Source organism: Erpetoichthys calabaricus, chromosome 9 (genome assembly GCF_900747795.2).
Source record: "Erpetoichthys calabaricus chromosome 9, fErpCal1.3, whole genome shotgun sequence".
Taxonomy (NCBI): domain Eukaryota; kingdom Metazoa; phylum Chordata; class Cladistia; order Polypteriformes; family Polypteridae; genus Erpetoichthys; species Erpetoichthys calabaricus.
In genome coordinates, this window is record NC_041402.2 from 42,375,123 (window position 1) to 42,397,984 (window position 22,862).

Consider the following 22,862-nt stretch of genomic DNA (forward strand, 5'->3'; position numbering starts at 1 on the left):
TTTCACACAGGGCCATGTAGGTTTGGATTTTTTTTTCTCCCTAAATAATAAAAACCACCATTTACAAACTGCATTTTGTGTTTACTTGTGTTATATTTGACTAATGGTTAAATGTGTTTGATGATCAGAAACATTTTGTGTGACAAACAAGCAAAAGAATAAGAAATCAGGAAGGGGGCAAATAGTTTTTCACACCACTGTAAATAACTTTACTTTGCTCTAATTCATGAATACTGTACTTGTACTAATATAGAGCTCATATGAATTTCTGTAGCATTTACCATGAAAAAGCAATAGGATTTTTTAAAAATAAAAACAGAAAACCGCATTATTTATTTAACACACATTTATTAAGAAAGTAAAAGAAATTTAGATACAACAAAAATAATGCAAAAGCTGTTCTGTAACTTAAAGGAAACTCCTAAAGTAGACACAGTAAAAAAATCTGAGAAAGTCTGAAAAAAGAAATCAATTTTCATCAATAATTTAAAACAATTTTTTTAAAACTGGAAAACATCCAGTCTTGTTCTAACCAGCAGACAGTTAATCCTAGTCTTAATGCCAGCACTAAGATATGTCATTACAGCATTTGTCACAAAGAACACTTAGCAATTTACTGTTGATAAAACAACAGGAAGTGATTTGTAAATTTTAGACACTCTTCGAATTTCAAATATTATTGATGGCTTATGTTCTTATTTTTTGAATAAGATTACAATATATAACAATAAAAAACTTGAAAATTACAAAATCTCAAAGAGTAGGTAAATGCCTGAAAAACATTGGTTCTATACTAGTGTGCAATGTCATGGGGGAAAATGTGACTGAAGATGCAGTAATATAGTTGTTGACAGCAGTTAGTAAACTGTAGCTATCCATCATTTATTTTTACATATATCAAGTATATTTTATATAGAAAAAGCACCCTGGTCTAAGAAGAAGGCTCTTCTTGAAAGATCTCTAGATGCATTTTTCTTAACCTGTATTTCACCAGCTAAATAGGTTTAACAGCTTTCTTCATTAAATAAACCTTCACTGTATTTATACTTGACAGTAGTAGTTATACAGCTGAAAAATTCACACTACTTTTTGACTATTTTGTACAATCTGCTTGACTGAGTCTGAGAGCCCTTTAAAAACACAAAAAGACAAGCTATATGTTTGCCTGGATTAATTCACTACACTGTGATCATGATGGATTTTGACATTTGTTTTTCTTGATGACATTTTTATTACAAAAGAGTATGACTCCAGCATAAATCAAAATAAATCATTTAAAATATTTTATTTTGGAAGATAAAACAAATTTATACAAGATCCAGGAAACACCTTTGAGAAGTCATGTGTATATTACAATTCTGAAGGATACAGTGGCAGAGAATAACTGCTCTAATTAAACTAAAATAGCTGCTAAATGTACAGGCAATTTTTTTTTTTTTTTTTTTAAATGTCAACACTGTTATTATTGGTGTCTGTCATGCTTAAGGTACACTATGTAAACTATTAAAATTCTCCTGGTGGAAATAGCTTTATGATGAAAATATCAGCTATGTTGTATCAGTAAATGTCTATTATAAAAACACCTTTGTTAAAGTACTGTATGTGAAACTTCAAAGCCCCCACTGCAGAGAAAGTTGTTTGTTAGAAGCATGATTTAACAGAGCATCCACTTTAACACTTTGCATGTACTAGAAACTCCCAGTATACAGAAATGCAAAATAAAATGTGTAAATTGTCATATTAATGATAAACCTGGTGTATTGCATTTTTTTCTTTTTATATTTACCAAATACACATTTTACAAAAGACCAATCTGAAACAGGCTACAAGTCCAAACCAGGAGATAGAGCAGTATATATATTATATATATACTGTATATGTAAAAAAAAAAAATATATAGAATTTGTAATGATTGAGCAAATCCAATTTGAGTATTTTACATTTTTTAAATGCATGATGCAACAGTTGAATACATTTAGTTTACAGAGGGAACCCGCTACACCACATAAAAAAACTAAACCGTCTTAGTTGACAAATATACCAGAATCTTAGAATACAAGAATAAAAATATCGTAAAGTATTTAGAAGTTCAAAGCTAAACCACACAGAGGCTTGTTTAAAAGGCAAAGCCGACACAGAACACTATAATCTCATAATTAGAAACGTATTTGACCTATATAAAATATAAATCATCCTGTAACTAAAATGCTACAACTGACTACAACACAAAGCTTTACATGACAAGAAGGGCAAATTTTTTGAGGGCGGGGCAATTGCATAGGAATAATGCTCACAAAGGATCAAATATAGCTATATGCATACACTAATTAATGTATAAATTTTATCATTAGCATAGTGCAAAAATGCTGGCAGCAGGTGCTGACTGCTCCCAGCCATAGACCAGGAAGAACAGGATGATTACTCTCCATAAGCCTTCTTGATTTTGGCCTCCAGTAAACATGTCAAATATGATTAAATGCTGGTTGTTAAAAATGCCTGAACAAAGACCCAAAAAATAGATGTCTTTGCCATTGGTTAGCGGAGCTTCATGTCATCTCCACCTGTCATATTAGTTCCTGGACTAGGGTCTGTCTGCCTTCTTGCCTGAGGAGAAAGGGGAAAAAAAAAAAAAAAGTTAATTTTTGAACTATGAAGGAAGTACTAAAATTACAAGCAATATAGCTTAAGCTATAATTGCTTGAAATTTTTAAATAAAACTATAATAAGAAAGGGTGCTCTCAGAACAATCATTTTAATCCCAAATGACAATGACAAATTTAAAAATATAAAATGGTATGATTGTTTTTATGCAGAAACACAAGGTACAAATAAATAGAATGAAATCAGCAAACCTTCCTCCTTTATGCAACTACACAACCTTTCAATCATTAGTTTCTGTCGATCAGGTGGCTAGCAGTAGGCCAAGTTACCTACCCTCTAAGTACTAGAGAAAGGATGTCTTTTTTTTCTCTTTCTTCCATCTCATTCTTTTCTTGGGCCCTGTTTCTTTGAATGCATCCTCTATGCCTTATTCATCTCCTGATTCTAGATCCAAATGTTGCTCCTGACATGAAATGGCATTAAATCCTATACTGAAGTCACTTCCAGCCAATCTGGGGAATCACTTCTAAGGGGAGGTCCAAAATTAGTAACAGCAGTTCAAAACTACCAGTAATGGCTCCTCTGGCCTCTGCACACTTTAGTAATTAGCTTTCTTTAAAGAGTTGGGTTTCACAAAGGAAAGGTTAGGTGGAAGAGTAGAGTAGTGGCATCGTAATAACATGCCTTACATTTACCCTTGATTGGGTAACTTTTCTCAGTCTTCTCTAGCTAGTGGCTAGCCAGGAGGTACTCTTGCCTCCAGCCTGCTAACCTTTCTTTCTCTTTATCTCTCTCTATTAGCTGAGTATCAAACAACTCTAACAATCAGAACACAACATTTCTGTCTTTATTTCTCTTGTACTAGTGCCCCATACTATTCTAAGAACATCAAGCCCATATGCAAATGTACTGACACCCAAAAGACACCTACACCCCACACCTGCAATCACATTATCTTTATTTAAATCAGTGTGGTTTTTGCTCTCTCCTTGTGATTTTTTGCAATACGTTTGACTACCCTGCAACACACTGTTGGTAATACCATTCTTTGCTACCATCTCACTCTCTCATAGCACTTTAATAATTAATTGTGATATTTACTTTTAATATTGAGTACTACCCAAATCATGAGATAATTGAGTATTTTATTCATAGTTTACTTTTCACAATACTACTGTGGAATTGTTAGAACTGCTACCTAACAGCTTCAGGAGATTGGCTTTGAATTCTGCTTACTACCTCTTCCTTTATGTCTGTGTAGGGTTAGGGGTAGGGTTTGTGCTGTATTAACTATTGATTCTAAATTAACCTAGTGTAAATGAATGTGCTTGCAATGGACTGACATCCTAACTAAAGTAGGGTCTTGGCCTGTGCCGTATGCTCGCAGGATAGGCTACAGCTGCCACAAATTTGTAAATAGATTAAGTGGTTATGAAAATGATTTATTTGTCCAGATTAAGACCAAACTGGTAAAGAGCTGCTAATATGAATGTATTATAGCACTGTATAGGATCCAAAAAATAATTCAGTTGTTTGGTTACAGAGCAGACTCCCAAATTAAGAACAATGTTGTTCAGAACACAGTCTCTAGCCAAATTGTCAGAATTGTACCTTTTACAGATAATATTACTTCCACTTATAAGCTTTAATGAATTAAGTGAAATACTCACAACATATCTGAAAAGCAAGTCTCAAACAGTGTGCAATGTAAACCTCACAGAAAGAAAACATTTTTATGCAGAAGTGATAGCACTAGTCTCTAGAACCTAGAAAATCGGGGATCCTGGTGATTAAAACTGCAGCATTTTCTGTGAATGCAGAAATGCACTGTAATTGTGCTATAAGTAAAGCACTAGAGAAACTTTACAATGGGAAATTTCAGAGATGCGACCGCAATGCTGGTTCATTAAGCATACATCCCAATTATAGACACTAAGGTAACACAGTTCTAATTTCAAACATCTATACAGTATATACTGTACAGTATAACACTCAAAATGGATATGGACATCAATCATTTTTTATTTCTCAGTGATACCTATGAACAGTGCATCACTCAGTCAATACCTCTGCATAATGTAATACTGATAAACTGAATCAAGCTACAAAAAGAATTTAAGTACTTGCAACATGCTTTATTACACAGTCAAATAACCTTGCATCACAATGTCTGATATAAAGGCACAAGACATGTATTAGGCAGATGAATAGGTAATCAAGAGAACAAGACATGGTGAATGTCATTCAGAGAACTCTATGGAAAATATTTTGAACTAGGTGATATATTATTCATTAAATACTTGTACATTTTCAATATTCACAAAAAAGAAGCAGTGTGACACCATGACACAGAAAAAAAAAATTCAATAAATGTTAATCTGTAACTGCAACTAGGTGAAATAATTCATACAAAGTTTGTAAAACCAAGAACTAAATGCTCTGAATAGCATGAGTGGCAGCAGGAGAACTATACACATTATTCAAACTAACTTGCTTATATTCTTAATAGTCCATTATCTGAAGGGAAAATGGAATGGTGATACAGATTAGCTTAAAGGAAGAAATCATGAAATATGCCTTCACCATCATTACAAAGTATGTGTACAAGTTCAAAGACATGCAATGTACAAAAAAGAACCATAGGGGGTGCTAGGATGCTGTTTAAAGCAAAATATGAACTTGCATTCTCCAAATTAAATAAATTCCTTCCAGAACTCTTTTTTTTTTTTTTCTGGAAACATGCATTTTCTCTAACTGCATTCCTATACATGTACACAAACTTTAAGTTTGATGTAATTGCTCATTATCCAGTTGGTGTGCAATCTAGTTGTTAAAGGGTTTCAGTTGTTCAAACCATGATCAAGACTATGTCCAGCCTCACTGGGCCACATGTTTAGGGCATGCACCAAATTAACACCATTCTGGACAAAAATATTTGAATGCCTGTCAGACAGCCTTGGTGTGACAATTGTATCTAAACCATTAACAGCTGTGTTTGGTGTACTCTCAGATGGACTTAAAATAGAGAAGGATAAATTGATTTTAATTGCCTATACCACATCTCTTGCATGGAGACTTACCTTGCTCAACTGAAGAACCCCAGCCCACCTGTTATAAGTTAGTGGGTAACTGATGCTCTTTATTATTTTGAAACTGGAACCAAATTAAATTCTCACTTACAGGATCTATGGCACGATCTACTTGATAAAACTTTACAATAAGCATTTATATTCGGGAAAAGGATATTCTTCCCTCTTTGCTGTTTTTAAAGATTTGCTCTTGTTGTTGGCTCTCCTTTCTTTCTCTTGGGTGGGGGTTGAAATCTGGTTTGTTAAGTTTGACTTTATTGCATGGAATGTTGCTTTCTTCAAATAAAATCAATAAATAAAAAATAAATAAATGCTAATAAAATGAGTAACTATTTGACACTATTTAAAAACAACAACAAATCACATGTGCAAAATACTGTTTACATCTACTATGTTAGCACTTCTACAGTAGGTTACATAAAGTGTTCATGGTCACACATTGCATCAATGGTGGGTACTGAAATATTAATCTTTTGGCTTCCAATTAAATACCCCAAAGGCCAAACTACTTTTTTTATTATGATTAGCATATAAGTGTTAAACAAAAGTTCTGCTTGCCCATACCACGCCATTTAGTGCCATTAAGCAGTCAAGAAAGATTTATTTGCTTTATCTGAAAGTAAAAACCACTTCAACATGACATTCATTATTTTTTAAATGTGCATCTTACATTAAATACTCATATCATTTACTGTACAGACACTGATGTGATTTTTAAGTATAATAATATTTCATTTAAAAATGACCTTGTGTGCCATTTAAAGGTCTGGTATTTGTAATTTAACAAGGCAGACGTCCAAACAGTACTTCATATAAATGTTTGAAAAATAATTCACTATAAATTTATATACAAATTACTTAATGATAATTAATGCCCTCCATTCTAATCTTATGCCTATTGAGATTTTTAAATCAAGATATTTTATTTTTATATTCTTTAAACAACCATGTGGATTGGTTAAATTGTGAACCAACTATATGTATTTCCTGAAATACTTCTCACAAAGAAATGGTGGTAGGGTAAAACATTCTAAATATCATCTACCTGAAAGTAATGAAAACAGCAAAAAAGATGCATCTTACAAAAATGTATGTATTTGTGTAAAATGTATTAATACTGTCAAGGAAAATGTTAAAAATGCACATGTTTGTTTTTTGAGGTAGACATATAAAAGCTTTGGAGAAAAAATGTTGAATCATAATATCTTCACTTAAAATACAACATAAGTACAGAACTGGGAGCTATTTTTCCTCCTTTAAACAGTTATAACTAGATGCACAAAATGATGGCCTATTTAATATTTTCTTAAAATGAACTAAGATATCTGGTGCAGAAGCAAGCAAGGATTTTTTACTAGTATGCATTTTCATAAAAAAAAAAATCTGAAGGTTAGTCCTAGCAGAAAACTGTAAACGCATACCGTCAAAAAAATGATAAACCATAAAAGAATTAAATTTCAAAACTGAAATGGGAACGATTTCTAAGTATTTATGGGTATGTACATGATTTGCTCTTTCTGTGTAAATCTTTTATTAATAATAATTTTCTACTATATTAAGGACCCAGATTTGCGTATTCTTCCCTCCAGAACTGTGCATATTGTGACAGGTTAGATGAGGAGCAGCATTGGACAGGTATTTTTAGGTCTTGCACAGATGTTCGATGGGGTTAAGGTCAGGACTCTGACCTAGCCACTGGAGGACAACAATATTCTTCATTTTAAGCCAAACCATTGCTCTTTCTGGCCAATAAGCTTTGTGTCATTGTTCTACTGAAAGACAAACTTCAACCCCTGATTAAACTTTCTGGCAGAGGGAGTAGGGGTTCTTCCAGAGTACATCCATATTGTACAGTAATCATCTTCTCATCAGTTTTCACCAGATTGCCCTGCTGCCAAAGAAAATCACCACACTATGATGCTGTCATCACCACATTTTGCAGGGGAGATGGTGTTACTTGACTGATGTGCATTGTTAGGTGGATATCAGTCTAAAAAGGTCCAAGTTGGTCTCACCAACCATAAGACTTTATCCCACAGCGATGTTTTTAAATTCTTTACAGCTATTACATGTTTTTATTATCCAGGGCTTCTTCCTTGCCACTGTTTCATAAAAGTCCTTTTTGTGTAATGCTTTCACAGTATTTCTAGGTTGAAACATGGGAATATCAAAATGTTCAATTAAGAGTCAAATTAAAGGAAAAAGGTTTGGCCTTCAAATTATCTAATTGTTAAAAAGGGAACTGTCTTCCTGTTTCATATTTAATGCTGGGATTTTATATTGGGAAAAAATATGAGTAAGACATTCTTCATAGAAAAAAGAAAATGGTAAACAAATTTTTCTTGGGTAAGTACTTTGTTGAACCATTACTGGCATCTACAGTTAGGTCCATAAATATTTGGACAGAGACAACTTTTTTCTAATTTTGGTTCTGTACATTACCACAATGAATTTTAAATGAAACAACTCAGATGCAGTTGAAGTGCAGACTTTCAGCTTTAATTCAGTGGAATGAACAAATGATTCCATAAAAATGTGAGGCAACTAAAGCATTTTTTAACACAATCCCTTCATTTCAGGGGCTCAAAAGTAATTGGACAATTAACTCAAAGGCTATTTCATGGGCAGGTGTGGGCAAGTCCGTCATTATCAATTAAGCAGATAAAAGGCTGGAGTTGATTTGAGGTGTGGTGCTTGCATGTGGAAGATTTTGCTGTGAACAGACAACATGCGGTCAAAGGAGCTCTCCATGCAGGTGAAAGAAGCCATCCTTAAGCTGTAAAAACAGGAAAAACCCATCCGAGAAATTGCTACAATATTACGAGTGGCAAAATGTACAGTTTGGTACATCCTGAGAAAGAAAGCAAGCACTGGTGAACTCAGCAACGCAAAAAGACCTGGACGTCCACGGAAGACAATAGTGGTGGATGATCACTGAATCATTTCCATGGTGAAGAGAAACCCCTTCACAACAGCCAACCAAGTGAACAACACTCTCCAGGGGGTAGGCATATCGATATCCAAGTCTACCATAAAGAGAAGACTGCATGAAAGTAAATACAGAGGGTGCACTGCAAGGTGCAAGACACTCATAAGTCTCAAGAATAGAAAGGCTAGATTGGACTTTGCTAAAGAACATCTAAAAAAGCCAGCACAGTTCTGGAAAAACATTCTTTGGACAGATGAAACCAAGATCAACATCTACCAGAATGATGGCAAGAAAAAAGTATGGAGAAGGCGTGGAACAGCTCATTATCCAAAGCATACCACATCATCTGTAAAACACAGTGGAGGCAGTGTGATGGCTTGGGCATGCATAGCTGCCAGTGGCACTGGGACACTAGTGTTTATTGATGATGTGACACAGGACAGAAGCAGCTGAATGAATTCTGAGGTGTTCAGAGACGTACTGTCTGCTTAAATCCAGCTAAATGCAGTCAAATTGATTGGGCGGCGTTTCATGATGCAGATGGACAATGACCCAAAACATACAGCCTAAGCAACCCAGGAGTTTACTAAAGCAAAGAAGTGGAAAATTTTTGAATGGCCAAGTTGGTCACCTGATCAATTGAGCATGCATTTCACTTGTTGAAGACTAAACTTCAGACAGAAAGGCCCACAAACAAACAGCAACTGAAAGCCGCTGCGGTAAAGGCCTGGCAGAGCATTAAAAAGGAGGAAAACCAGTATCTGGTGATGTCCATGTGTTCAAGACTTTAGGCTGTCATTGCCAGCAAAGGGTTTTCAACCAAGTGTTAGAAATGAACATTTTATTTCCAGTTATTTAATTTGTCCAATTACTTTTGAGCCCCTGAAATGAAGAGTTTGTGTTAAAAAATGCTTTAGTTGCCTCACATTTTTATGCAATCGTTTTGTTCACCCCACTGAATTAAAGCTGAAAGTCTGCACTTCAACTGCATCTGAGCTGTTTCATTTAAAATTCATTGTGGTAATGTACAGAACCAAAATTAGAAAAAAGTTGTCTCTGTCCAAATATTTATGGACCTAACTGTATACCAACCATAAATCTTTTAAAATATTCTTAATTATTTATTAATGAATTATTTACTAATGATTAAGAAATATTTGCTAATTTCCACCTTTCGAAAATTATCTATTGGCATCAAATGAGATGGGAATGGTGATGAAAAAAAACTGGTTTTTACATAGTTTTCTGATTAGATTATGGTCTGAACTCTCTCTTGACAACACAAGGATATCTTTATAATTTTATGCAATGTCAGTGTTGCTTTCCAGGTGGTTTTTGAATTACTGTCATGTTCAAACACAGAATTATTTGCATTTATGTTCCATGAGAGGGGCACAAGTTTTTATTCAGATTTCTAAGCAGAAGATCTTATTCATTTTTCCCATTTTGATGGAAAGCATCCTCATAACATGGTGCTACAACATCTACCATATGTCTAGGATAATGCGACCTTCATTGTCTTAAGTGTTCTATCTGTGCCAAACACAGCCAGTAAAATCCAGGCCAAAAAGTTCAGTTTTAGTTGCATATAAATGAGAGTTTCCATTTAGCTGAAACACACACGATGTGATATTTAGCTAACCAGAAAGTTTTTTTTTCCTCTAGCCAGTGTCTGTACTTTGCCACTCACTCACCAAGCCACTTTCTGTGGCATATCTTGGAGACTGATCAATGAACATCATGGTTGACCACAGCAACAGATTTCTGTAACTCATTCATAGCCACAATTTCCCTTGCGATCTACCAACTAAGTTTAGAAAGACAACCTGACCTAGAAAGTGTATGATTCCCACTTTCCATGTGGACTCAACTATTGAAACGTTTTGATATTCTTCATTTGACTTTTCAGAAAAGCACAAAGCCCTTTTTTACATTGCTACAGGAGAAAAGATGTAATTTAATTGATCTTTGAGTACAATAGAAGACATCAAATGGAAAAACGATGCTGAGCACCAAACAATTTTCCAAATACTATTTGAAAAGATTACACGTTTTTATCTATGAAATATTATTTGTGAAACTGCTATATGCAGTGAGATAAATACAGTGCACTTTAAAATAAAATTTCTGAGCTTTAGATATTTCCTATTTTGGAGGTATTTTAAAATTTGGGTAGCCACCTTGGAGAGCATAACAGCTGGACTGAAAGCAACCAAGCATACCTCATGTTTAACTGCCCAATATATTAATATCTTATGTGATGCGTAGTTATGTTACATTAAATTAAAAAAGACATTCAGTCTTTGATGATAGTTTTTTTGTACTCTTTCATTTTCTCAGTATTGCTTTATACTACAGACTATCCCATCTTATTTACTAAGACATCAAAAAGCAATTGAATGCTTTATTTTTTGCAGTTACAGCTGTTGCACCTAACCTAGCTTCTAGGATTTTTTTTTCAGTTGTCAGAAAGTAGTTCAGATCACATGAGTGATTTAGGGGTGTTTTTAAAGATCTTTCCAGTAGGACACAATTACCCTTTTTACTAACAAAGCATTCTAACCAGCATGACATGTAAAAACTGTAATTTTTTTGATGTTATTATTTCCTTGACCCATCAAATTTTGATGTGTAAAAATTGTGTTGTTACTTTATTTCTTGAGCAAGCACATCTTAAGAATTTATTAGTGCATCTTGCTACTGTTTCACATACTGTAGAATGTGTGATTTAAGAGCAAATACCCAGTTCTTGGTTAATGATCATTTTATATATACCTGTACATCATACACAATGCGACACTGCTGCAAAGCTGAATGTCTAGTTTTTCTCTACCATGTATCTTTTAAGTTTATTAGTTATAATGGAATAATTTTGTTCCAGTCAAATAGGCTTATAGTTTTCCATGTCTAGAATCTCTAACTAAATCCAGAAATAAAGCAAAGCAATGCAATACAATATGCAAGATCATGCACAAAGTAAAGCAACATTCCTTTGTGTCAGAAACACGTGCCAAGTCTTGTATGTGCCTGAGAATCCAAAGAAGAAACTCCTACAGGTAAATATTGGCAGCAGATCGACTCTACTCCATTTTCATGTATTTAGTACCACTAAAAATAAAATATATATATATACCAAATTCTATTAATTCAAACATGTTTAACATACAGTATAATGGCATGCTATAGTCAAGAATAGCTACATGCTCTGCTGTTCTATTAAGGAACTTTAAGATTACATATGATATAGCCTATTTGTTTCTTGCATATATTAAACTGCAAACATCTAGAAGAATAACTTACTCAGTATGTTACCAACATGATTGAAAGATTAAAAAAAAAATCAGGACTGTACATTTATGTGACATTACTTCTTTATCCTCTGCTACAGTAAAAATAGCTGAAAGCAACAATATTCATTATATTTCTGTAGTGTTATTGCTCTGAATGAAGACAACAAATGCTGTAAATGCAATCCAACTTCCTGCACTGCACATGTTTCTATGTGGCCTTATTGCAGACAAAAAGTAATGGTGACTTTATGTGTAAGTGTCTACTGCAAATTTCCTAATGCTTTAATGTCTTATGATGCCAATAACAAAAAAAAGAACAGTTTTGCTTGGACCATTTCCTTAACATTGCATCTACCCTCTCCCACTAAGTTTCATTCAGCACCATCAGCTACCTTATAACTTTGAATCCAAATGCCCTTTGCAATACTTTAAATCCACTACTACAAGCAGTCCTACAGCATAACTCCACACTTTTCAAACTGAAAAGTTGCAATGCCGCAGTAATGGCAACAGCAATAATACAGTAAACATCTAGGCAAAATTCCATATTTCATTTTCTTTGTCTAACTTTGTTTGGCCACTTCATTGTTCAATACACCGGAGCAGTAAATGTGTCACTAATATGGGTGGGAGACAAGACACTACTAGGCACATGGGTGCAAAAAGGTGACAAGGGTGTTTGCTCAGGGTTTTCCCCATACTGCTGGCTATAATACAGATACTGTAGATTTGCTTATCATACAAGAACAGCTACTATTCTTTTTCTTGTACTGAATTTTTAATGAATTGTTTTTTTTAAATGTTATAGCAATTCTACTTCCAAAAGGTTGAATACATAGAATGGGGTCCTGACAGAATACATATTCCCCACTTGCTGGATGAACTTCCCAAAACGTTCAGAATGCTACCATCAAGCTGTTTGATATTGTACAATTGTACAAAATCTGTCACAAAAGTAGTAGAAAAGATATCTATAGCAGCTGAGTTTCTTTTGTAATGACAGTATTTATCTATGTGGGTGTTCTTGCTTTGTTTTAAAAAGGACTATTAATCAAAGTAAAACATCATCAGTTATAAGACTGACAGATTTATTATCTCCTATGTTTAAAAACTCAAAAATCAAAAGGACTCCTGAAGATATGCTTTACTGTCTGATTTGGTTGGGGGGGAACTATTGGTGGGAGAAATCTTGTGGAAAAATAAAGGGGTCAGGGGACAAAAAATAATGAAAATAATCAGAAACTATCACATGAATGACTTACTGCAAAAATAGTTCAGCTTCTGGCTTTGAGTTTTGGAAGCAATCAAAAAAGTCTTTTAGGTTTATAAAAAAAAAAAAAAAAAAAAAAAAAAAAAAAAAAAGCGGGGAAAATTATACATCCATACAGCAAGGAAATATTTTATGAAGTGCATATGTTGCCAAGCTGTGGATAAATATTCCCAGAAGCTACTGCTGGCGCCTCTTCGAGGGTCAGGGGCAAAGCAAAGTGGGTGGAGCACTTTGAGATCATTCGTTCTGGGAATCTGGTCTCCATTAAAGTCAGTTTAAATAAAGAAAGGTTCTTTCAAACATAGCTGAATTCAAAGCAAAATGAAAGCTATCTATTCATAGACTTTGATGACATTTTCCCATATCTGTCAAACTGAAAGAAAACAAATTAATTCTGTATTTCTGTGAACCAATATACGTTAAACAGTTTCTACTAATATCTGGTAAAGAACTGCATGTCTAAAATGTCCTTTGGAGTATGGTGTAAAAATATTTTCCCGATTACCTTCAATGAAACTGTATACCAATTACTGATAATACTACTACTAATAAAAATATATTCTTTCATACTATATATTACTTGAGCCTGTAAATTATTTTATACATCTTATAAACAAACATTGTGCAGAAGGCTTTTAATTTGTAGCACTTTCTTGGTTGTTTTTTTTTTTTAGAAAAAGCATGTGTCACATTACTTAAATACAGAATAAAATTTCCAAATGACTTATTCGGTTATGAATTATTTACGTAATAGAACACTGCACCAATAAATACTGACATGCAACAGTTTTCATTCTAAGTAAACTAATAAAAGAGAATTATGCAACAAGGAAAACACATACACACACATCACAATAAGACACAAATCCAAACCTTTACAAAAACAAGGCTCACCTCCAAATCTTCTCGATGAGACCTGTCTCTGTCCTCAAAGTCTCTTGTTCTCCTTCTAGCTTCTTCAAAAGCCTGCTGTGCCAGTGCATCTTCATGCTGTTCCAAGACATTGACATATATAATGTCACAGACTTATAAAAAGTGTAAATGTGGATTTTACCGTACTGAAAATTATTAAAAAGTGTAAATATTGATTTCATTCTACTGCATCATAAAAAGGTAAAACGTTATACCTGGTTTTAGCCTTAAGCACAAGTTCCAGGTCCACCCTGACCTTAAAATGGTAAAAGAGGCATGGGCAAAATAATACTTCCACTGATAGTTTATGATCAAAATAAAATGATATCCGATAATCACAAAATGTGTGCTTTGCTAACATTATTCTTTACAGGGTTAATACGTGGACAATAAAAGAATAAACAGAAATTAAAAACTAAACCTACTAAACTAAAACTACTTCTTTCAAACCTTAAATCATCATACAACACAATGGAAGATTGTATCATCTCCCAAGTTTGTGTTGAGTATTGCTGCCATGAAAGTGACAAGATTTTATATTTTTTCATTGTCTAAACTGTCCAAGCCAACAACGATCATGTTGAAAATACATAAACAGCAATTTTGCTATTATCATATCCATTAGATTTTTTTTCCAAAGGATCACTATCACCACAAAAAAAGCTTATTTGAAAATCAAACCTAACAATGTCTATAATTAATTCATTCTATTTTGTTTCATTAATGAAAGTTTCCAAAATTCATTCTGCTAAGTCACATCTGTACTATAACCATTTAATGGGAATATTACAGTAAACTGTACAATAGCAATGTAAGTTGTAAAGGTCTATTTTAAACAAATTAAGTAACAATTATAAAATAACATTCTAAGAAATATAAAAATAAATTCTAAATAAAGGTACACATTGTTATATTTCTTAGTGTACTATATAATTAAGTAATGACAAATTAAGAAAAACACCACAAGACCATGAAAAGTCTGAAGTAGCCTTGGCAAAGTTTATTGAGCTAGAAAACTTAAGTAACTGATATCACCTTTGAAGAAATTGTACTTAAAGTAAAAATACAGATTAAAGTTAGTTAGATTCTTGTAAATCAAAGGATGCTATATTTGGTTAAATTGCCAATTAGTGAATTTGGCCTAAAACCTCAAATTAGTGTTTATTTTCAGATATCCACGGAAAGCCTAGATGTCTCTGTTTACTGTATGCTCAAACGCTTCTACAGGTGCAAAGCAGAATCCATCCAGGGGGGCTGAGTAACATCCTGGCATTGTACCTGCTCAGCTCAGGACTTCACCACCGCCAACTGTGCTTTGAAGTCAGCACAGAATATTAAAGGCACACAAATTAGCTTCTGTTCAGGACAGAGTATTTGTCCAAATGTGTCTCAAGATGCATTATAAATGATTGTTTGGTGTATTGTGTGTATGTATACACACACATAGATATACTGTGTATATCTATGCATATATATGAGTATATATAATATATAAAGGATATATATTATATATACTTATTTATAAAATAAATTTGCTGAAAGTTAACGCTGTTTCCTAATATGTGTAATTGTAATCCCTCAGGTGGCACGGTGCCGCAGTTGGTAGTGCTGCCACCTCGCAGTAAGGAGACCTGGGATCACTTCCCGGGTCCTCCCTGCGTGGACTTTGCATGTTCTCCCCGTGTCTGCGTGGGTTTCATCCAGGTGCTCCAGTTTCCTCCCACAGTCCAAAGACATGCAGGTTAGGTGCACTGGTGATTCTAAATTGTTCCTAGTGTGTGCTTAGTGTGTGGGTGTGTGTGTGTGCCCTGCGGTGGGCTGGCGCTCCTGCCTGGTGTTTGTTTCCTGCCTTGCGCCCTGTGTTGGCTGGGATTGGCTCCAGCAGACCCCTGTGACCCTGTAGTTAGGATATAGGGGGTTGGTTAATGGATGGATGGATGGATGGATGTAATCCCTCACATTTTAGTTAACTTTGGGGGGAAAAAAAAGTAAAATCAACTTGCACTCTTTAAATCATTATACAACTACTGTATCAGTATATAAGAATGCTATGGACATATGTGACTGTATAGCCATTTATTAGGGTTAGGGTTACTTTATGCTCTGCCACAACAACAATAAATGTGTTATGGCTAACACAAACATTTTTAGTACAGATTAAAAAACAACTTTATGAGGGTAGTGTGTACTTTATTTCATAACTCTGAGTTAACTATATCAGGATTTTACTAACACTTGCTCATTCATACAAACCACGGTATCCCTGCAACCTCCTGGGTACATAAACATCACAGATGAACTTCTCATCCTATGCAAGGATGAAAGGCATTTTTTGTCTAAAAGAAAGCATACTGGCAAGTAACACCAGACGAGCGTGTAATTTCATTTATTTATTTCTTTAATTATTATTTTGAATGATCAGTTCTACTTAAATAACATAAATGCATTTAATACATAAATAACACCATTGATATGAAACTGAATTGCAGAGTCAAATATGAAACATCAATAGTATTTAAAGGGATATGATACCAAATTTTTACTGTTTCAGAAACCTGCATTAAGTCAAGTTTCGAAAAGACACGTGCCGGGCACTACAAGCCTTCCTTCCCTAGATTCAAAGATACCAATGAATGTTAATCCTTTTGCTGATGGCAAATAGATTCCATGAAGGGGCATAGCTGTGTAAGGAGGTAAGTGAATTAACATATAATTCATTGACTTGGTAGGAGAGGAGGTCCCCTGTTTTGAACCCACCATATTTTCCATGCAACTTTAAAAAATTCTAATAAAAAAAAGCTTTACTAAACATTTAAAGATTTTATAATTTACCATTGCCTGTTATGTTACTTTACTCTCATGAAAAAGTGTGCACTTGGGATAATCTATATACATAAAAGGGGACAAGGAGAAAATGGTCTTATATTTTTTGGTCTAGCAGATAGTTGTTCAGATGGACTTAACAAAGCCATGGATTCCTTGAACACTTTGTTTTTTTTCTTCAACAGTAACCTGCATTAGCCCTGACTGTAATTTTACCTTGAAAAATTTTACCTTCCATCTTTCTCAATTTTTTTATTTTTCCACTAGCAGACTATTAAGAAAAGGTGAAACATCAAGATGGATACTTTTACTCTGCATAAACATGTTTTCTTTTTATTACCTAGAAACCCAATTAAGATCCCTTTAAGGATATGAAACTAATAAAAAGCAATGCAGATATTTTCCAAGCAAAAGAGAAATATTTCCATGATGTACCTGGGCTCTTTCATCATCAAACTCCAGGCACCCCATACCATCAAGTCTCTGCAAATCAATCCATCCTTTCCATATAACACAGACTCCATTAAGTATCATAGGGGCCTTGAGATAGACCTGCAATAAAACATATGGCAGTGTTTAATAAAACAGAAAGAACCACACATTTAAATCATAATTTCACTTCTACCATCTAAGCCACTTGTTTAATACCTGTTCCTCTTTCAATAAACACCACTAAACTTTAATTTCAAGTACTACATACACACACAAACACACATACAGTACACACACTGATCAGCCTCAGCATTAAAAGCACTCACAGGTGAACTGAATAACATTGATTATCTCTTTACAATGGCATCTGTCAAGGGGTGGGATATATTAGGCAGCAAGTGAACAGTTTTTGAAAGTGATGTGTTGGAAGAAGAAAAAGAAAATCAACAAACAAAGGATCTGAGTACCTGACAGGGGCCAAATTATGATGGCTAAATGACTGGGCCAGACCACCTCCAAAATGACAGGTCTTGTGGGATGTTCTCGGGATGCAGTGGTTAATTCCTACCAAAAGAAGCCCGAAGGATGACAACTGGTGAACTAGCAACAGGGACATGGGTGCCCAAGGCAATTTGGTGTGCTTGGAGAGCAAATGCTAGCCTTTCTGGTTCTATCCCACAAAAAAAAAAAAAAACTACTGTAGCACAAACTGCTGAAAAAAATGTATTAGAAAATGTGACAAAGGTCAGATCAGCCAAGTGGCATGCATTGTTTATCTGGGGAAGAGATGGTCGTAGGATAATAGGAAGAAGGCAAGCTGGCTGAGACAGTGTGATGCTCTGGGCAATGTTCTGCTGGAAAAACTTGGGTCCTGGCATTCATGTGGATGTTACTACGATGTGTACCACCTACCTAAATATTGTGGCAGACCATGTACACACCTTCATGGCAACAATATTCCCTGATAGCAATGGCGTCTTTCATCAGGATAATACGCCCTGCCAAACTGCAAAACCTTGTTCAGGAATGGTTTGAGGAACATCAAAAATTTCAAGATGTTTACTTGGCTTCCAAATTCTCCAGATCTCAATACAATTGAGGATCTGTTGAATGTGCTGGAGAAACTAGTCAGATCAATGGAGGCCCCACTTCTTAGGATACAGAACTTATAAGATCTGCTGATAACATCTTGATGTCAGATACCACAGGACACCTCTAGAGGTCTTTAGGAGTCCAGTCCTCAACAAGTCAGATGTTTCCGCAGCATGAGGGAGGCATACAAACTATTAGGCGGGTGGCTTTAATGTTGTGACTGATTAGTGTGTATACACACACACACACAAATATATATTATAAATAAATATACATAAATATATATATTATAAATAAATATATATACTAAGTAGGACATTCATATACAAGAAGTCTAACCAAACTCATTCCTTACTTGAAATATGTATATCTAATTCATAAATTAATCTGGTCTCTTAATTCTGCCTTCTGTACCATATAGTTTATCTTGAAAATACATGTAATTATAAAGGTCTTTTCTTTAAAGTGAAATTGAAAATTTAAACTAAAAATCTGGAAAACATTAGAACAGATTTGTAGAATAAGTAAAACCTACAAAGAAAAGTTCAATCACAAAAAATATTAATACAACATAAATTTCAGACTGGTAGTATTTTAACAAGTAATGCAGCAATTTCTGCATGAATCATTTGAAATACTGACTCAAACCAAATACTCAAAACAAAACATTTATTTCTTCATTAATATAAAAAAAAGTGTATAAATAGATGGTGTGAGGGATGGCCGGCCTGTCATCCCGGCCAACACCCCCAGGCCGCCAGATGGAGCTCTCCCTACGGCATAGAGGTTCCCCGAATTGGAAGTATGTCATAGGCAAGGCGACAAGGGAAATGATGTGCTTCTGGGATGAAGAAAAGGATTTTTATCTGACCCGGAAGTGATAGGAGATCACATGGACTGAGCGATTGGAAACACTTCCGGGTCAGGGAATATAAAAGGACTATGGGAAAACCCAGACGATGAGCCGAGTTGGGAGGCAGGGTGGCTAAGCGTCTGGGAGTGGAGGATTGGTTATTGATTTGTTTATTGTTCGTATATTGTGGAGAGTAGGGTGCTTTGTGCACTTATTTGTTCAAATAAATATTACTATTGGACTTTTATCTGGTGTCTGACGTCTGGTCTGAGGGTTCAAGGGGTCGACAGTGCCTCTGTCACAATGGTTGCAGGTAAATGCTTAAATATTGGACCCACATACAGTTTACTTTTCTCCCAATATATTAATCATTATGTCATGCTATGTGGACCACATACCCAACCAAACCCTTCTATCAGAAATAATTTTCAGAAGATGAAAAAAATAACTTCCTTAAGCTTTTAGTGCAGATATATTAGGATTGAGAGAGACTGTAAAGGGAAGGATAATTTTACAACCAAGCCCAAAATTTGCTTCCTTCATGCAACAACATAAAACAAAATTCTCTATCACCAACATAAAATTATGATATTTATGAGATCAAGCAGTACTTAAACGGCTCTGACTAGACCAGTCAAACAACACACACTCCTTTTGTACACAACAAGTACTGTATGTACAAATATTTTAATAAACAGTATATTTAGCAGCATTTTTTATCTACTAAAACAAACCAATCTTCCTACCATTAATAATACAAGTAATATTAAGAAAGAAAACTCTAAAACACAATAACTACACTTTGTAAAATTAATCATATTGCAAAATTAAATATAACTACAGTGTAAATTTAATAATGTTTTTATAATGATTTACTACATTTACACTTAGATAAAAATAAACTTATTTAATATTAGACTTATTTCTCACACACAAAGTAGTCACCAGAAGCAGAACACAACTGCCTGTCCAACATTGGGTTAAAAAAAAAAAAAAAAAAAAAAAACACCCACCATGAACCTTTAACAGGATTTTACATTTTTAAAAATTTACTTAACAAAACAGTGATGATGGGATCAGCTTTATTTTGTTCCAGCCCCCATGACCTTGGCAACAGCCTGGTCTCTTTGTGCACTGCGCTTGCCATCTTCTGAATGTGTTCTCATACATATTCTTCATACTCTGTCCATTTTTATGAACTATTTTGCCCGTTTGTCTTTGATGTTTGGGAGCGGGGGATGGGAGCGTGGAAGTGTTGTCCATGATGGACTAGCACCCTATCCAAGTTTGATTCTGCAAGGTTTAGCCACTTTGCTAAAAGACCTCTAAGCACTAAAAGGATGTTACACTCTTTAGTGAATGTAGTAATTTAAGATAAAAATACATTAAAATTCAGAAATTTTAACCGCATAGGTTGCATGTGATACATTACTGTATAATGCATTGTTTTTGTTCAAATGTTATATCCTACTTTATATGTGTTAATACTTCAATAATTTTAATACATTCTCATTCTGGGTTAATGGTGGTCTCATGGCTAAACCTGGGGTCATGGGCTTAACAAAATGAATGCTTTCTGCAAACAGCATAACCACCTGCATGCATTACAAGCTAAATATCAACTATTTCATAAACAACTTTCTCCTATGTCTGCTTTATTCAGTGGTTTAAAAGTCAAAATATACACCTGATACAGGCTCACAAAGTAAAACTTGAGCAAAATGAGAGAAAAAAAAAAGATAAATCTAGACCGATTACCAGCAATAAATTTTATTCTAACATTACCAATAATACAATTAACGAATAGAGTTTGATAGGCAAGTACAGTACATAAAGTATACAGTTTAAAGAATTTGCTGTCATAATTAAACCAGTTCTTAAAAAAAAAAAACAAAAGCTGAATTCATGAAAAAATAAAATCTAGAAAATCCATCCGTCCATCCATTTTCCAACCCGCTGAATCCGAACACAGGGTCACGGGGGTCTGCTGGAGCCAATCCCAGCCAACACAGGGCACAAGGCAGGAAACAATCCTGGGCAGAGTGCCAACCCACCGCAGGACAATCTAGAAAATGCTTTGGCTAACACTTTAATTTAAAAGATAACTAAATATTTTTATAAATTAATTGCTTATCACCTTAAAACTTTTTCATGACAAAATTCCCAAAGCAAACAAGCCACAGATGGAAAAAATCCACTCTGCACAAAATTACCATATATAAGAATATATCCTGTTATATGACTGGCCTCTACCCTGTTTATAATTACCAACATTTCTGTCTGAAAACTGTTTTAAAGTGTCAGAATGTTTCTGCTTTCTCAGGGCATGCAGCCATTCACAACATACTTCTCCTGGTGCTCTGAATGGGCTCTCTTAAGTTGACTGTAGAATAGGCCCCCATGTCGACTTTAAACTACACTAATTTTAAATGGGCTCTCTGCCATCATCTGTGGGATAGAAGAAGAATTTTGAGGGTACAGAAAACAGGAGAAGATGTAAACTTGCATTCCATTTTCTGGAAAAGTGCCTTTCATTGAGGCCTAACTCTGGAAACTGGTGCATGCGGAATAAGAAATTATCTCCAAGAACTAGGCTCAGGGAGAGTCCCTGGATAACCACATTTGGTAGGAAAAAAGATCAATGCACTGTAATACGATAAAGCACCAGAACATTACTCAAAGATGTCTATGATTGTATCCTTTCTAATTATAAATCTGCAGGCAGAGGGTATCATTTAGAAAATCATGAATGAAGGCATCAGACTCTAGCCTTAGATAGTGAGGAAAGTCATTTGCCTTTATATAGAATAGAGAAAAAAATGGAACATGAGACACACTACTACAAAAAGGCAACACATTTTAAATACCACGGGAAACTATGATTAAGTGAGCATGTCTTATTGCTACATACTTCTTACCTGTTCCATCAAGATTGCTTTTTTTATAAATTATATACTCTTCTTGCCAAGGGAAGTGTTTATGGAAAGTAATGCATGACATAAAATTCACTCTATTTAAAATTATAAGTGGATTGCTTAAGCCCAAACATCACTTTACTGTGTGTATTTGTTTCTGTTTAGGGTGGTCCACAAAACAGCAAACATTTTTTTTCCATATATAAACCACATTTACTGCATTACCTGCTCAGCTAAAACGTTCTGCATAAAAATGTACAATAATTAATGAAGGCACAACTGATAAGTCAGCACAAAAAAAAGATGGCAAGCAGTAATTTCAACAGCTATTTTAATTTCACACAAATTTTTTAACAACTGTTTATATATACAGTATGAAGTAGTGAAGCAAAGGTGCAGCACAACTACTCAGGTTAATGATGGAATCAACTAATCAATGAAAGGCATCAACATTTTTAATAATCAATTATTATTGATTATGATTACTATTTGTGTCAGCCCTAGCTACTTTAATGAATTCAGACCTTTTTATATTTTGTCCTTTAAAATAGACACTGCTTCTCTGAGTTTGGACAGCAGCACACATTTTCAATTAGAAAAAGAAGAGATAAAGGAAAACTTGAAACTGCTGCTTATTAAACATTAGGCATGTTAGC

General features: G+C 34.5%; 1 protein-coding gene across 1 annotated transcript in view; it reads right to left on the minus strand.

Moving 5' to 3' along the window:
- Window positions 1-328: 328 nt before the first annotated feature.
- Window positions 329-22,862, minus strand: part of cbfb (core-binding factor subunit beta) — a 76,453-nt gene continuing 53,919 nt past the window's right edge. The window contains exons 4-6 of the mRNA XM_028809386.2: window positions 17,350-17,466; window positions 14,074-14,169; window positions 329-2,604 (exon numbers count right to left, since the gene is read on the minus strand). Of these exons, the coding sequence (XP_028665219.1) occupies window positions 2,536-2,604; window positions 14,074-14,169; window positions 17,350-17,466 (282 nt within the window). The 3' untranslated portion in view covers window positions 329-2,535. The remainder of the gene's footprint in view (window positions 2,605-14,073; window positions 14,170-17,349; window positions 17,467-22,862) is intronic.